We start from the raw sequence: 17,981 nt of genomic DNA, 5'->3' as shown, positions 1-17,981 counted from the left end.
ATAGCTAAAACATGGTACGTCACATGCATACAGTATTCAGCCAGTAGAAGAAAGATAACTGTAGGACATTATGCTGAGTAAAACAAGTTACCACAAAAGGACAAATATTGTATAACTTCACCTATATAAGAAGAAAAAAGGCAAATGTATAGAGACTAAAGTTTACTAGTGGTTATCAAGAGTGGAAGGCAAGGTTGAAAAGGAGATGAACAGTAATGGAAAAATCACCTTAAGGGTAGCATTGAAGAGCTAATTCGTTAGCTGTGGTAAATAAGTTGTATACCTGCAAAAAGTTGAATTGTCAAAAGTGATGTGATAAACGTATTTATACCCATGACCACAAAAAGGCGACAAGACCAAGGGCTACTGAGGTTGCTCATGTACAGCCAAGCACTTCACAGACCTTAGTTCCGGGATTCAGAGGGCTAGAGTCTGGGCTTCCTGCATTACGCCAGTTACTGGTTTAAGAACCTGTCTGATGTGCTATCTCGTGTGTTACCTAGTGCTTGAGCTCTTGAAAGCCTGCAAGTGGCCAAAGGCACAACAATTTGTCTCTAAATACCTGGATTAACCGACAAAGGAAGGAGAGTCAAGAGTATGAGGATGTGGAATGTGGGTTTCATTGCCTCCAGGAACAAGTAATTGCCTCCTCTACCATGAGACCAGAAGAACTGGTTGGTGCCCAACTATCAAAATTAAACATTTTGGGCAAAGATTCCACAGAAAAATCCTGATCAAAGGGGGGAAGTGAAGACTAGAACTTCAATTCTCATGGACTGCGTGGTTTCTAGCCATGGAGGCTGGATAATTCCTTAAACCTTACACCAAAATACCTTCTGTGGGCATCACTTAACTAATAAAAATCTATCAGCCTTGAGCACTGTGCATTTTAAGCAACTATCTAATTAACATTAAGCTGATAACAGCACTTCAAATGATTAGATAGGAACTGTAAGGAGTGGGGTTTATGCAACGAGGAAGGACCAACTCAGAGTGTCAAGGATGACTGCACAATTCAAAAAATGGAATCAATGCTCCTAAATTGTGCAAAAAGAAAGTGTGGGACTGGTGTGATTTGCTGTGTATATTCTCAAGAACAACCAAATAAATAAAGTTTCAGAGAAAAAAGACCATTTATCTGATCTTTCTGTAGCAAACCAGTGAGACTACGAAACAAAAACTACCGGTATTGTTTTTTCAAACTATTCAGTACGAAAATGTTCTCCTTTTTATAGAATTCCAGTCCCCAAAAAGTCAAGGCACAGCAGAATTGAATATGATCATTTTTGTATCCTCACTGGGTAAAACCATTAGATGGAATGATCAGACTGTTAGCATCCTAGCTTCCTCTAAGAATGGGTCAACCAGACAGCACATCCCACTACCAGATGTGTTAGCATCTGAAGCACACACTACCACCAATAAAGCATTTTGCCAAAAATACTTCACTGGGCACTAACTTCCAGAAGATGTGGTCAAAAGAACAAATGTAATGATAACAACAAAGCAAATGGACAAATTTAGAATGTAGGATCTTCTCCAAGACAACTGATCAGATTCTTCAACAAGTCAGTAACACAGGAGAAAAGATGGCATGGGAAGACTTCTCTAGTTTATAAGAGCGATCACACTACCCAAAAGATAAAATCAGTACACACACACACACACACCCCAATAAAAACAGGATACACACAGTCCCATGCAAATGTGTCTGGGAACTTACTGTCTATCCAAGACACTGTGAGGGACCCTTTTGCAGAGATAGGCAAACACTCTGTTTTGAGAGACAACACGCTCTTCCTCCTCCTTTGTCATTCTACAGATATTCTCTTGTAAAGAAGTGATCGTTTCCTGTAGCTCCATTCGCTTTTTCTTGTAGTGCTGACATTTTGTCTGTAAGAAAATGTAAACGCCTCTAAGTTGCTGTGTGTATATGACATGCTGTCCTAACAATACTGTATACAAAGATACTATGGTTCTATCGAGTTGCAGTTTTTTTCCCAACAGTTTTATTGGCAAGTAATTTATACATCATAGAATTCAATAGTTCAATCATTCCGTCATCTCAAGAATTGTACAATCACCCCCAAATCGATTTTTCAGAACATTCCCCCCTCCCGTGTTTAAATCGCCTCCAAGATGAGTTATGCAATCACGATCCAGTCTAGTGCTCCCTCCCCCCTCGCATGTGCACCCTGTACTCCCGAGACCACTTTACCCTCCCCATCACCCACCCCCACCTCTGTATTCCCCATCACCGCTTGTTTCAGTGCTTCACAGCTGGGAGACCCAACAGCAAACAGTAAGAAACAAAATCGTGCAAGGTGGTAAGGATAAAAACATTGTGTATACAGACAAATAAACAAATAATGCATAAAAAGGGACAGACCCCCCCCACCAATATTCAAAACGCCAGGGAAGAAATTTCTGTCATGGAAGTAGTAAGAGACACCTGCACCCAGAACACATTCAGTGCCTGTCAATGGGGCGATCAGCTGGCCAAGTATCCAGGTCAATCCAGCAAACTCAAGATGACAAGGTCTCTACCTGATAGTAAGGCTGCTGCCTGTGGCCAGAGCGGATCTGCCCGTGGCTCAGCCTGACTAGACGCTCTCAGATGGGTTTGGGGCTCCCATCGCCCCCCAGAGCCCTCCACACACTGGGTGTTCATAAGTTTCGCTCTGATGCTTTGCTCCTCACCACATCTGAACTTTGTAATTGGCATCTCTGGACCACACAAGCGAATGTTTCTTCCACGTTGGCTTAGTTGACTCTTCGCTTGAGTGGCTGCTTGTTTGAATACAGGCCTTTAAGACCCCAGAGATTATTCCGATTGATAGCTGGGTACCATGAGCTTTCTTCATCACACTTGCTGAAGCCCCCTTATCTTCAGTGATCCTTTCATGAAGGCGAGTGTGGAGCAGGGTCAAGATGTAAGAACTTCTTGTTCATAAATTGGAACTAGGATTGAGTGTGAGCCCAAAACTCATTCTTTTTTTTTAATTTGCTGTAATTCCTGCATCATTATTCAATGAAATGGAGAAAGTGATTACCTTACCAACTTCATATGAAAAGGGAAGAAGCCGGGATAAGCAGAAAGAACGTCTCAAGAAGAAGAAGGCAGGTGGCCTTGTGCTACCTGGCCTCAAAACCTACTATGCAGCCACAGTTGTCCAAACAGCCTGGTTCTGGTGTAATGACAGATACTGGGCAGAAAACCCAGAAATAAAAACATCCACATACAGACAACTGATTTTTAACAAAGGCCCCCAAAACATTAAATGGGAAGCAGATGCCTGCTTCAATAAATAGTGTTGGAAAATGTAGATGTCCACATGTAGAAGAATGAAACTCCACGCACAAAAACAAACTCAAGGCGAATTAGAGACCTAGAGGTAAAACCTAAGGCTCTCAGGATTACCTAGTTGTGCTATTTAAGAACTTCATTCAATCTTGAGACCTTGTTTAAATACGTGCAAGCTCCAGAAGCATTAAGATGTCACGACCACCAACAATAAAATGGGTATAAAATGGGGGAAATAAGAGTTTATAATCGCAGGCATTCAATGTGTCAAAATTGGTTAAAAAACAACAATAACAAACAAACAAAAAACACTAGCTCCCATAGAATTGGCTCTGACTCATGCTTATCAGAGTAGAACTGCGGTCCACAGGTTTTCAGTGGCTGAATATAAGGAAATAGGTTTCCAAGCCTTTCTTTCTCCTGAGGTGCCTCTGGATGGATTTCAGCCTCCAGTCTCTTGGTTAGCAGCTGAGTGCATTAACTATTTGTCCCACCCAGGGACTCTATAATCAGTAAAGGAACTCAATATTTCTATCAACAACCAAGAAGGGAAGAATATTAAAGAACTAGGAATTAAAATTAAATTTCATTAAAAAAATAATCTGTTATCACTGATAATTCAGGATTGCCAATGATATAGTCAACTTAAGCATTCATCCAATGCCAATGCTACAGAGTCATAGTAAACAACCAGGAAGTTAAGCTCAAGAAATAAACAGGAAGTACAAGAAGATTTATACAAAGGAATTAATAAAATTCTTATGGATACCTTCTTCCCTTATCTTGTCTGTTACCCCTTATTCTCCAACCTCTAGATTCAGGTGTTCTTGGCAAGCTCGCTCTCTATCTGGCCCAAAATGTTAAGTGTTCTTTGGAAAGTTCACCTTGTTCTCATTGTTGTTAATAGCCTCAATGGCCACCATATTCAGAGCACACTACCAGTCATGCCCAGCCCAGCGATTTCCGTACATCAGACCAAAGCTTTCCTGACAGCTCCCCTTTACTACCCAAAGACACTTCACCTCCACGTGCCTGAAGCAAACTCGGGATCTAGTGGCACAGGTGCCATCGGGCTTCTATCTATAAACTAGCAGCATGCCCTTGAGTGGCCTACGCCTGAGAAGCGGGTCAGGGCTGTTGGAATGTGAATGCCAGAGTCAGACAATCTGAGCATTAATCTAACTCTCCCTCATATTGAGTTTGTGACCTTGAGCAAGTCCTCTGACCTGTCCATGCCCCAGCCCACCCACTATGGAAAGAAAAGAACATTTTGTTCAGTTATTCAGAAGACCAAAAGAGTCTGTACATAGTGCTCAGAATGGTGCCTGGCACAAAGAAAATATTCAGTAAATGCTCACCTCCCGGAGCCCCCGTTTCCTCGTCTTTAAAATGAAAGGGGAAAGGGCACACACATTTATAAAACACTGAATAAGCAAAAACAGTTCTCTCATTCCAAACCCGTGTCCACAGAAGTTTCTGAGTAGTCGCGAACTCGTTTTTCAGCAGGCACATCAATATTCCACAATATAGGGACACAAGAATTTTCCAGTCATTTTTCTGTTTTGGAATATTCATACTGTTTTAAGTTTTGTTTTGCCACCAAAAATGCTGCTACAGTAAATATTCTTATTCATGTATTCTTTCGTGTTCATAGCATGCATTTCCACTGAACAGATTTTCCAAAGTGAAATTCCTAGGTTGATTTTTATGCATTTGCTTTATTCATCTACTTCTTTTTCACAGACATAGAACTATGAGGGCTATCTGGGAAGTGAATGGGCTGCCAAGTTGTTAGCTTGATTTGAGGAGCTGGGGTCACGCTGTCTGCTACACACTGGGCTAACCTCCAGGCAGGGAGTTCACGGCCATCAGCCGTTCTGCAGGAGAGAGGTTCTGCTCCCACAGACGGACATTGTGGGAATCCAACACAAGGTCGTCAGGAGTCAGAATCAAGTCAATCGCCAGGAGTTTGGCGGGGGGAGGCTGTATTTATTTTAATAAGACATTACCCTACCACTTTTTAAAAATCTACAGCAAATCTAGGTCTTTTTCAAACTGCCATCAAATGAATTCCAACTCCCAATGGTACGGCAAGGATCAGAAAAGTAGAAAAGGAAGGTCTGAGAGAGCGGAGGGATGCGCACCCATTGCTGTTGGGAACGTAAAATGGTATAGCCCTTCAGAAAGCAGTTTGGCAGTTCCTCAAAGACGTCACCATAGAAACCCTATACATTCCCTATCCGATGTGGAAACCCAGGGTGCGCAGGAAAAGGACCAGGAGAATACTTTGGAAAAGGATATCAATGTTTGTTCACCATGGCACATGTAATCAATGTCACTGAATTGTACATGTAGAAATGTTGACTTGGTGACTGTTTTGCTATGCATATTTTAACAATAAAAATAATTTTTTAAAATTTAATAAACAGTTGGAAAAATATGTACCATGCAAACACCCTGCCAAAGAGAAAGTTGACATCTTGATAACAGGCAAAGACTTCAAAGAGACAGGAAGAGGCACTCCATAATGATAAAAGGCTTAAACCAAACGGGAGTGGAACAATTTAAAATTCTTCTGTATTTAAGGGTATAATCTCAAAATGTATGCACAAAATGGGACAGAAATCTAAGGAGAAAAAGATGATCCTTACGGGAGATTCACACACTTCATGGGAGTCTAACATACTTCTTTATAAACCATGAGGATTAAAAAGAAAGGTAGATTCTGACTCCTGGCCATCCCGTGCGGGTCAAAGCCCATGAAAGTGATGCACTGAGATTTCAATGCTGATTCTGTCAGAAGCTGGTACCTGGGCCTTTTTCCCAAGGCACCACCGGGTGGACACAAACTTCCCACCATTTTGGATGGCAGTCAAGTATAATGACCTTTTGCACTCATCCAGGGACTCCCCAGGTAAGAGAGGGACCACTGACCAAAGCAACAAGGAGGTCACAAGTTACCATATATATACTTGTGTATATGCCGAGTTTTTCAGCATGTTTTTTACTGCAGTTTTTGTGGTAAAATTAGGTGCCTCAGCTGATATTCTGGTTGGCTTATACTGGAGTATATCTGGTATCTCGATGGGCTATTTTCATATTAACCATCGTCTAGGAAAATATATAACTCAGTACCTGTAAAGCCATGTGGTCTTTTTGAAGATCTTTTATTTGATTCTGTTGTTGGCAAACTCTACTTATGGATTCATCCTCCAATTCACCAATTTTGGATTTCACACTCTCCATAATGTGTTCCAAGTCATTAGCTCGCTGCTCCTGATCTGCTGCTCGCCTCTGTTCCAACTGAAGCTCATTTCTAATTTAACAGACACACGATGCCTTCCGTTAGTCGTGCAGAAAAATCAAATCTACAGACCCAGCGAACAACCACACCGCCTTCTAAAACTTGGTTGCAATTTTCAAACTGTCTTACAACACAAGCCAATACAAGACACCTAAGGCGAAATGATTACCAGGCGATTTACTATTCAAAGTGTTATAATTTGATATTTAATTAAAATAGCATTATCTCCAGATTGTTTTCAAGGAAGTTATTTTCAGACTGCATACTGTTTACACACAAACATTTCACAAGAGCCTGCGTCCATTTTCTTACTTAAGCTGCTGATTCGCTTCTATCAGCTCCCGTATCATGTTCTCTTGACGTGCTGTGTCTGCCACCAGCGCTTTAAAATTCTCTCTCATCCTTTGTGATGATTGCTTGTCAAAAAGGATCAGATCTATAATGATATTGTTTAATGGAACACAGGTAGTAAACAGAAAGGCAAGCTCAAAAGATTTAAAACTAAACTATTTTTTTCAAAGGAAAAAGACCCTTAAGGAGCAAGACCAGGGTCTAGATACCTCTTAGATCAGTTCTTCGGACTAGGGACAAAGGTTTCAATCCGTGGGTCATCAGCAGCAAGTTGATGCTTTCCCATTCCGCTTCTTCTTGCTACAATCACACAGAGAGGGGTGCGGGCAAGATGCAAAGTGAAGAAATGCCTTCCTGCATATAATTTCGTGTTCAAATGACACAACTTTTTCTCCAAAAGGTGCTCTCAAAATGTAAGCATTTTTAAGCGCATGGTGATTAAATTTCACAAATAGTTTATTTTAACAAAACCAGCAGATTTGAAGGATGTAAATAAACAAAAATCATTACATTATACACATACAATTCCAGAGTATTCCTGGTGTAGGTTCTAAACGGACTAAAATAAAACAACAAAACCCTCTTGTAACTGAGCTAAATGGACCTAATACTTTAGATTTATCTGAACCAGAGCAAGCCCTGCTTAGAACAGCTGTAAAATAGTAAAGCAAGAATGGGTTGGGTCATCAGGAACAAATGTCACTTTAATAATGATGAAGGTCATCCAGAAAAATCAAAACTCCTGTATAGTCAGAGCCAATTTCAATTTAGGTAAAGCTCAAATCAAACTTACTGCTACCATGTCCATTCTGACTCAGGGTCTCCCAGTAAGGACAGGGCAGGACTGCCTCTGTGGGTTTCCGAGATGGTAACTCTGTGGGAGCAGAACGCCTCATCTTTCTCCCTCAGAGCAGCTATTGGTTTCAAATTGCCGACCTTGTGGTTAGCAGCCCAATGTGTAACCATTACACTACCAGGGCCTGCCCATCTGGTTAATGGATTCCAGTATAACCATTCTAAAGACAGACAAGTCTCCTGCCCCTGGCTCTAAGGGTAAACCTACATTCTAAACCAGAGAAGGGGGCTCCAATCCTCCACAGTAAATGAATAAAAAGGCAACAGTAAGAGGAAAACAATGCACAGTGACAAACGGATAAGAAGATGAAAGTAAGACCATAAATAGAGATGATTAGCTATCATTTTAGTATCTGTTTTAAATATAAACATAATGATCCATCTTGAGCTCACTGTGTGACTTGCTCCACATGCTTTCTAAAGTGTTTAGAGCTCATTTCAATCAGGATTTAGATGCTTGGAAAAACATAATTTGCACAATTATATCACATTTTCTATTAGTGGCATAAGTAGCATGCAATTTTTGGGTAGCTTAAAGATTAGCAATTTAGACAATCTTTAAACAATACAAAACAACAACTGCCAGTGTTACTCTCTACATCTCAAGTATTGCCCTCAGACATGAATGGGCCTTTGAACACACACACACACACACACACACACACACACACTAAACAGACTAATGATTCTTTGACAGCACTAAGACTCACAGTGCCAAATAAATCCTTCTTTTGGATTGCTGGCATTTTCCTTTCTGTTATTCTTCCTATACTCCTACACTGCTTTTCCCTTATCTGGGCTGGTGCCTGCTAATCCCCTACCTATATTCTGAGAACGACAATGATCACTGGTAGCCACACTTCTACCAAGCACAAGAAAACAAATAAATAACAAGGTCCAGGTTATGAAAGATCAAAATGCATATACTATTCCCCGGTACACACTTGTATGTTAAGAGAAAACAATAAATTGTAAATTTTGAAAACAGTTGGGAATTATATTTTTCAACAAAACCTTCATCAAACTAGTGTTAAATAAGCAGGAAATGCTGTTATATGGCATTCAGTCTCTTTTAACACATAATGACCTCATGTGAGAGAGTAGAATTGTCCACAGTGTTTCCGTGGCTGGAATCTTTACCAAGATTGCCAGGTCTTCCTCCCACAGACCCACCAGGTTGACCCGAACCTCCAACCTTCGTCTCCAACAGCAGCCAAGCACGTAACCATTTGTACCACCATACTAAACCTCCCCTTTAGAAACTATCTTGTGAAGATTCTGAGGAATGGAAGCATTTAATAGTCTTTAAACCAGCATTTTCCAAAATCTGTTACTCAAACATTATTTCACGGTAACATTTTCCACATTTTGCATAACTAGTATTCTTTGGCACATAATCAGAAAATCATTGATTTAAAATATTTCACGTTTACCTGTTTTTCAGTCATGCATCTGTCGGATGACTCACTGAGATCCTGGGCTTTAGAAGTTATTGGAGACATAGTTTCTTATGTAGAATGAAAAGTAGCCAAAGTTGGTAATAAAAAAGTCAAAATTGCCTAAATTTAAAAGGAGAAGAGGGGGGGTAATTTAAAGATGCTACATTTAAAAGAATGCATTATTCTTATAAGCCAATTTAGGTCACACTCTATGTCAAAACTTTTATGAATAATTCCTAGTAAGTTGGTTACAAGAATCCTTAAAATAAACTCTATCCTATAAGCTCCTCCTCTAGAAATCAAATGTTCTGGGGTTGACACACATGTGCGCAAGCACCCACGCGCACACAGAGATTATATTCTAACCAGATAATCTAAAAAGTACTTGATGCGAATAAATTGCTATCTTTTGAGAGCTGCTTCTACTTTGTCCCATGGGGTTGCAATGAGTCAGAAGTCTCAATGGAACACAACAATGACACGGGCTTTCCCATTATCATCTAAAGAATTGGCAAAGGAACTTAGTGTGAGTCCCATGCAGTCTCCAATTCAGCTACCAATTGGCAGGAACTGTCAAGGGCAGGGAAACATTTCAAATGGTGCCCGCACAAGCATTCAGCAATGCTAGACTGTGGGAGGTACATAGGTTAAATGGCCCTGGCATTTCGTCAGATAAATGGTAAGTAAAAGAAAGGAGAGAAATCCTATGGGTCAAAAAGTTGGGTTTTTTTAATGAGCAAGAGTAATTGCAGTATCTAGGAAAATATTTTTTGAAACTATTTTTAAATGGATTACCATGCTGCCAAAGAAAGGGATCGCTACCTGGTACAGTACTCGAGATCTATGAGTTCTTTTCTGACTTTGGTCTTGACATTACAGAGTCGTCTTGTCACGTCGGACATACCTCAGAGCAGATTCCTTTTGTACTTTTCACCTGTTCATTCAAGTTGATCTGGATGGAATTATAGTCCAATGCATCTCAGGTCCAATACTTGATCTTCATCTAGGTTCCAATAAGATAAGCAGATCAAAATCTTGAGATGTTCAACCTCCAACAAAATGGTCTTGTGTTCGTCCCGGAGCAGACACTGGTACGACGGATACCCCTGATCTGAAGCTGGTATCACTCCAGTAACTGCTAACAGCCTCCTGACTCACTACACTGTGCGTTCTCCCTCTCCCAATTTGTTGGAAAATTTTTTCTTGGGAATCAAACCATTGATAGTTAAAGGATCAGCTAACCTTTGGATTCAAGCGTACCCTATTCTCCTTCGCATGTGTACTAAAATGAGCACTCTCAGGCAAACTCCCACTGAATACAAACGGGCAATGGTAGTAAAGACTAGCTCTCTTCCATCTGTGACCAAACCCTCCAGTGACTGTGTTCAGCCAAGAGTCAGTTCCTCACTCTAGGCTCTAACATGACATCTGGAACTTGGAAAAGATCAAGATTACTGCCTCCCATAAGTCATAGCTTTAGTTTCATGGGAGTAGGAAACGGGGAACTGAGAGGTTTGGGGGTGGGATGTATGTGAGGGGGCTTAAGGTGGTTTGTATGTAACACAGAAAGCCATACTTAGAGAAGCAAAACACCGTTGAATCTCATGGCACTGTCCAGGTTTCCCAAGGGTCCTTTGGTCAAATTGCCTTTTTAAGTTCCAGCTCTGCAGTTTTCACCATACATTAAAACCTACCCCCACTTTTTTGTAGTATCAGGAGAAACATTAAGTTTTTTGCTCCTGAACAGTTTACAGCGTTGGAAGCAGTTCTGTCCTACAGGGTCTCTGAGTTGGAATCAAGTCAATTGCAATGGGTTTGGGGTTTTCTGTGTGTGGAAAATCAAGAAATTGAAGATCGTGGCAATTAAGCGTTCTTCCTCAAGCAACTCAAAGTCCACGAGTAACTGTATATTTCACATTGCTGTGATAAATGAAACCTGTACTGCTTCCAAATTCTTAATTAGATGCAAAATCTCTTCCAAAAATACGCCAACTTGCCATTTAACGTTCCTAAGGAGTTGAATGTATCTGAATCGAAGGAGATGACGTTATTGGCTATCTTCCCGGAAAATCATTCTGCCCCAGACGAGGTTACACAAAGGGTGGGAACAACTGTGCCCCCACTGAAATAGAAGCTGCCAGCAAAACCCTATTCTTCAGACACCTTCTCCCGAGAATGCCCCATTCGACACAACAGTATCCGAAGGTGGCGGGAACTTAGTAGAAGATTGAGACAAGTATGTGTTACTAAGATTATGGTCAGAAAACAAAGCGGCAGTAGAAACCCTTTCTGACGGGTCTCTAGGCTCCAGGTCTTAGCTTTCTGACATCTCTACTATTTGATTTTCTTGAAATCATGAAAGCAGGTCTCTCACAAAGTCCGAAAGCGCCCTGGTTCTGGAATGAGCCCAATAAGCCGGGGAAAGGAGTGCCCACCTTCCCCCTCATACACCTCCCCGTTTCGCTCGGAGTCTTTACCTGTCAAGCAACCTTCTAAGTCTCCGGGACTGGCTCTACAGAGGACCGGCCCCTCCGGTGGAGTCTGATGGGTCGGTGAATCTAGAGCGCAGGTTCCCCAACTTAGTGGCCTTGGGGGGCAGGGGGGGGTGTTGGCGGGAATTTCTCAGGGCCCCGTGGAAATGAAAAACGTCCATACACCGGGATAAAGTGTAGGTGTCTGCTTCTGCAGCCTCTCTGGGTCGTTCCACGACCGCCCCCTCCATCCGCACAGCCACCGCGCTAACGCAAGGACTGCCAGCTTAAAGGGTCACAGTGGACGGCGGAACCTGGGCTCGAACCGGGTTTGAAAGATCCCTCTCAGGGATTAATTGTGCGAACTCACCCCCAGGGGCTGCTCCCGGAGGCAGGGGGAGAAGGGCTGCGGGAAACAGTCTGAATGCTAGCAGGATCCAGGTGAGGCCGATTCTGAGAGAACTTCACTCAGGGGCCCTCGCCTGGCGCCCGTGAACCCCCAAAGCCACTCACCTTCCTGGGCCGCCTCCGCCCACCAAGAGCCCGCCCAGCCCCAGCCGGCGCGGCGGTCCCCGGCCCCGCCTCCGCGACCGTTACGGGCGCCCCAGCAGGCCAGCCAATCGAACTCGAGCGCGAAGAGGCGCAAACTGCGCGGCCAGCGACTCTCTCGGGCATCGCTGGAAGTTGGCCCCGCCTAGCGACTTCTGATTGGCTCCGCTGCTGGGGCGGGGCCGGCCGCATTAGTAGCCGCGAGGGAGCCACGCTCGTCCCACGCCCGCGCGCACGCCCGACCCTGCGCGATTCGCAGGCACTCAGTCCCGTACTGGGCGCTGCCTTCACCGCGGTGACGTCAGGGATACTCGCGGGGGGCGTCGGTGCAGTGACTCTTGAGGATCAGTCACGCTGTTCGCTCTGTTCTGCACCTGGCTGAGGGCTACTGTGCCCGGCTTTTGGAAGGCTCTCGGAAGCTTACTGGTTACGCCAAGGGCCGCTGACCGCGGGGTGAGTGGTTCGAAATCACCAGCCGCTCTGCGGCAGAGCTGACGTTTTCCACTCCCGTTAAGAGTTACAGGCGTCCGTTCTACCTTGCCCTATAGAATCGCCAGGAGTCAGAATTGACTTGCTGGATGGCAGTGAGGGTTCTGTGTGTTTGTTTTCAGTAAATATTTACTGACGACATTCACTATTCCATTCAACATTTTCCAACTCCCCGGGTGGTGTCAGGGTCTGCTTTAGGCTCCCAGAAATGCACAGACGCCTGACTGGAGGTACTCAGTCTAGTAGCGTGCTAGCATACACGAAAATTAAGGTCTAATATGATAGGTGTGATCAGCGGATGTGCTAGTGCAGAAAATAGATTATAGGAAGCCATAGGAACCTTCCCAGATCACTGGGTCTCAACACTGACTGCCCATTAGAATCACCTAGGGTACAAATATGATTTAACAACTCCCCTCCCCGCCAAACAAACTAGCTCAATCCTCTGTTTCTCAGATTAATAAATTCAGATTACATTGGAGTCTCTGCTCGCCATTTTCAAATAGTCACAGTGGTTCAAGTAATTTTTAAGGCGCTCTCGTGGCGTCAGGTCAGTGTTTACTAAAATCATGACTGAAATTTCAAATCCACCTTGGGAGAAAAATGAATCGCCTCCGCTTCCGGAACGATTTATAAGCTCAGAAACTCTATATGGGCCATTATGAGTCAGAGCCAACTCAGTGACAGTGGGTTTGCTTTTTTGTTGTTAAATAATTTTCAAAAAAAAATCTTGGGGAAAATCCAACTTCCACACACCCAAAAGACCCGAAATTAATCTGCCCACTGTAATTACATATTTCGGCCACATAGTGTCGCTGCTGACAGCCCCTTTTCCAATTGGTCACAAGATAAATGTGTCTGGTGCAGGTGCCTCACTGAGGAACAGGAATCCATCGGGGATCATCAGTAATTGCAGGCTGATCACTCTTGGATTTCAGTTCTTTCAGGCCCATACTTTCCATTTTTCCAGGCAAACCAGGCCACTGTGAACTTGGTCTCTGAGCCTGTTCATGCAAACTTGTCCCCCCTCCCTGCCCTTTGTTCCTGGGTGAATAGCCATGGCTGGTGGGTTTTCCTTTTCTTTTTCCTTTTACATTTTATTAGGGACTCATACAACTCTTATCACAATCCACACATATACATACATCAATTGTATAAAGCACATCTGTACATTCTTTTCCCTAATCATTTTCAAAGCATTTGCTCTCCACTTAAGCCCTTTGCATCAGGTCCTCTTTTTTTTCCCCTCCCTCCCCGCTCCCCCCTCCCTCATGAGCCCTTGATAATTTATACATTGTTATTTTGTCATGTCTTGCCCCATCCGGAGTCTCCCTTCACCCCCTTCTCTGCTGTCCATCTCCCAGGGAGGAGGTCACATGTGGATCCTTATAATTAGTTCCTCCTTTCCAACCCATTCACCCTCTACTCTCCCAGTATCGTCCCTCACACCCCTGGTCCTGAAGGTATCATCCACCCTGGATTCCCTGTGCCTCCAGCTCCCATATGCACCAGTGTACAACCTCTTCCCTACCCAGTCCTGCAAGGTAGAATTCGGATCATGGTCGTTGGGGGTAGGAAGCATCCAGGATCTGGGGAAAAGCTGTGTTCTTCATCGGTACTACATCGCACCATGACTGACCCATCTCCTCTCCTAAACCCCTCTGTGAGGGGATCTCCAGTGGCCGACAAATGGGCTATGGGTCTCCAATCTGCACTTCCCCCTTCATTCTCTATGGTATATATATGTATATATATATTTTTTTCATGATGCCTTATACCTGGTCCCTTTGGCACCTCATGATCGCACAAGCTGGTGTGCTTCTTCCATGTGGGCTTTATTGCTTCTGAGCTAGATGGCCACTTGTTCACCTTCAAGCCTTTAAGACCCCAGACACTATCTGTTTTGATAGCCGGGCACCATCAGCTTTCTTTGCCACATTTGCTTATGCACCCGTTTGTCCTCGGCAATCGTATCATGGAGGTGTGTAGCCAATGATATGATTTTTTATTCTTTGATGCCTGATAACTGATCCCTTCAGGACCACGTGATCACACAGGCCAGTGTGTTCTTCCATGTGGGCTTTGTTGCTTCTGAAGGTTTTCCTTTTCAAATCCAGAAACCCAAAGGCCTTCATCACTTGCCTTTCCCAGATTTACAGTGTGATTTTCCCACTCTTCTAAATTCAGCTGTCCTAATTATGGCCAACAATCCTTGAGTCATTTAGGATACTTTAGGATACAGCTGCAAAGCTGCAAGCAATACAACATTTGATTGTTTTCTAAAGCCATACAGAAATTGATTATCTCACAAAACAGGAAGTTCAGTGCAAAGGCAAACTTTGGGATTAGTTCATTCAGTGGTTCAGCGAGCTGTCAAGGACCCAGTTTCTATCAGTCTTTGCTCTGTGGAGACATAGGAGGTTTGCAATGCACACTAACATAACATGGTTATCCAGCTGTCGATCCCGAGGACTCGGGACCCCATACTTTCTTTCCCATCTAAAAGCTTTCCTTTTATTGAGCCAATGAGGTCACTTCTACACACAAACCTGCCTGGCGACCAAGAACTGCCTAGAGTATATGCAGGTGGCTGACACTTGTGGGGGACCGGGTCAGAAGGGGGGGACCCAGTCAGAAGGGACCGGAAATATAACTGGAACTGGCAATGGGGCTGATGCTGCTTGAGGTGTTCCAATAGGGTAATAGGGCTACTTGGGAAAAACCAGAGTCCTGGAAGGGAGAGCAGTGGAAAGGATACCAGATGAGTAACCAGCCGCGCCCTTAGATCCCTCAAGGCACAGTATGACTTCCGTTTTCTAGCAGTAGACCCTTCCTGGACTTTGGCGAGCAGAGGGGCGAAGAACGCTCTACAGCACCACCCACTAGAACAGTGGTTCCCAACCTTTCTCATGTGTGGTGACCCCCAACCAGAACATTATGTTCATTGCTACTTCCTAACTCATTTTGCTACTGTCAGGAATCCGGCGACCCTGTAAAAAGGTCGTTCAACCCCCAACGGGGACGCAACCCACAGGTCGCTGCAAAAGAATTCCCTTCTTATGAAGCACCAAGACCTTTCTGGCCCAGGAAAAGCTTCCCTTACACAAATGCCACCTTTAACTCACGGTCCAGCTACATCAGTGTCAATTTCCTGGGGACCTCACACACCCATCATGAATTCTAATGGTTCTAAGTGCTCCTTTACTGCTCATTCACTTGAAGATGTTTTGAGTGCCTGGTATGTACCGAGACTGGCCTAGATTCAAGTTTCTAGAGAGCATGCCCAGCATGTTTGCGGCCCTCACGAGTTCACACTGCAGTCAAGGAGAGAAGTAGAAAAGAACTCTAAGTGTTCTGAGGGAGGAACGGAGGAGCGTGCAGGGGTCTCCGCGATGAGGTGGCAGGTAAGCTGCCATCTGAAACATCTAGATCCTTGTCTCAGCTTCCCTTTGTGCTTCGAAGCCGCAGTATAAAATACAGCCTTCACTAACAATGAAAATGGATGTCTTCCTTTCTAAACCGACTCACGTTTTCTCCTGGGTGTAGAACTATCAGATTTCTCCCCTCAAAAAAAGAGTATATCAAATAGGAATGGCACTTGGTGGTAAATTCTTGACGATCCTTCAACTCAAATTCGTTTGACATAAAATCTTCTATGACATTATTTGTTGCCTTTGTTTTGTTTTTGCCTCCTCCACTAGCCGGTAACTCGAGGGGCCATGGACTAAGATTGATACAGTACCTAGCACAACCTACTGGTGTTGACTCTGACTCATGGGGGCCCTACAGGGCAGAATTGGCTGCTCCCTAAGGTCTGTGGCTGGAAATCCTTACGGATGCAGCTGCCTCCTCCTTCTCAAACCACCAGCCTTTTGTTTGGCAACCCAGTGCTTACCCACTGTGCCCAGGGCTCCTTGCCGCCAGCCCAGCCCTGGCTAATGGTAAGGAGGCGGTGTCAGATTCTACGGCTACATCTGACAGATTTATGCAGTGATAGACACCCTCAGTAGCTACTTTCCAATGTCAGGGACAATAAGCAGATAGTTTGGGCAAATACATGAATTAATGACAAATATTCTAGGATCTATAAAGACTGGAACTAGTTCATATTATTTGAGGACTTACTCCGTATCAGAAACTGTGCTAAGCACTTTCATTTTCTAACTTATGGACTCTCCACACCAACCTTAATAAGAGTACTATTATTATCTTTATTTTATCTTTAACAGATGAGAGAATAGAAGCGGCGGGGAGTAGCCTGCCTTGTTACAGAGCTAGTACGTGCCAGAGCCAGGATCTGAACGCAGGCCCGTGGTAGTAACACTTAACACATTACTGCCTACAATGGGTATCTGCTCTACCTTCAGGTTGCGATTTGCACCAATTACACTTTGTAATTATTTCACTTACCTGTATATTAGTTATCTATTTCAGAATTTCAAAATTACCCTAGGAGCGACATCTCAGCACCACCAGAAGAGGGGCCACTGGTGGGAAACATTCGAGATCTCTGTCTGAAAGTGCAGAGGCTGGGACCAGAAGCTGAGGCAAGGAGATGGAGACAGAGAGAGTATAGGCTGGCTTCCTGGCCCATGGTTCACCCTGGGCCCTGGCCCTGAGGTTAAGGGCCCATGTGGCTGCGAAGCTGACAATGGAGAGACTTGGTTGCTAGCCCTGATTCCCCTCTTTAAGCGATAATGGTCAGTCTGGGCTCTCTACACTAGTGGCCAGAGACCCATTAGAGGGCATTCTCTACTGTACTCGTGGACTGGATTAGGATGGGATGAAGGCATTGTTTAGCAGAGGGTGTGAAGTAAGACACCTTCTTTGTCTCCTTGGAGGCATCTTTGAGATTCTGCCTGAGTCCACACACGTTGCTTCCCTTGGGCTGTGCAGACGGGGAGGGATCCCCTTACAGTTCTAACGCACATGGCCTCACCTGGAAAGCCGGGCCTCTATTTCCTGATGGAGCTTTGGTGGCAGCAAGAAGACCTGCTGTGACGTTTGCCATTTGGGGATTCTGGCTCTGGACCCTGCATCTGGCAGGTAGTGAATCACAGAACCCAGGGGACCCTGCATCTGGCTCACTGCTGCCTGATCTTCCGACTTTGTGCTGAACGGCACCCACCACCACGTGAGACACCCTGCAAGTTCCCGGAGTTTCTGTGGGATGTGGTAGTGAATCGTAGAACCCAGGGGCGTGAAGGAATATACTCAAG

At 44.1% G+C, this 17,981-nt stretch overlaps 1 protein-coding gene across 3 annotated transcripts in view; it reads right to left on the bottom strand.

Moving 5' to 3' along the window:
* Nucleotides 1-12,355, bottom strand: part of CEP70 (centrosomal protein 70) — a 47,102-nt gene extending 34,747 nt beyond the window's left edge. Inside the window, exons 1-7 of one of the 3 annotated variants that reach the window (XM_075546850.1) lie at nt 12,238-12,355; nt 10,158-10,256; nt 9,248-9,373; nt 7,169-7,259; nt 6,921-7,044; nt 6,440-6,620; nt 1,724-1,893 (exon numbers count right to left, since the gene is read on the bottom strand). In XM_075546850.1, coding sequence (XP_075402965.1) covers nt 1,724-1,893; nt 6,440-6,620; nt 6,921-7,044; nt 7,169-7,259; nt 9,248-9,316 — 635 coding nt within the window. In that variant the 5' untranslated portion in view covers nt 9,317-9,373; nt 10,158-10,256; nt 12,238-12,355. The other 2 variants (XM_075546852.1, XM_075546851.1) reach the window with 2 other exon arrangements.
* Between the last annotated feature and the right edge of the window lie 5,626 nt (nt 12,356-17,981).

Source organism: Tenrec ecaudatus, chromosome 4 (genome assembly GCF_050624435.1).
Source record: "Tenrec ecaudatus isolate mTenEca1 chromosome 4, mTenEca1.hap1, whole genome shotgun sequence".
Taxonomy (NCBI): Eukaryota; Metazoa; Chordata; class Mammalia; order Afrosoricida; family Tenrecidae; genus Tenrec; species Tenrec ecaudatus.
Note: the sequence above shows the minus strand (reverse complement) of the source record. Positions and strands in the feature narration are given on the sequence as shown.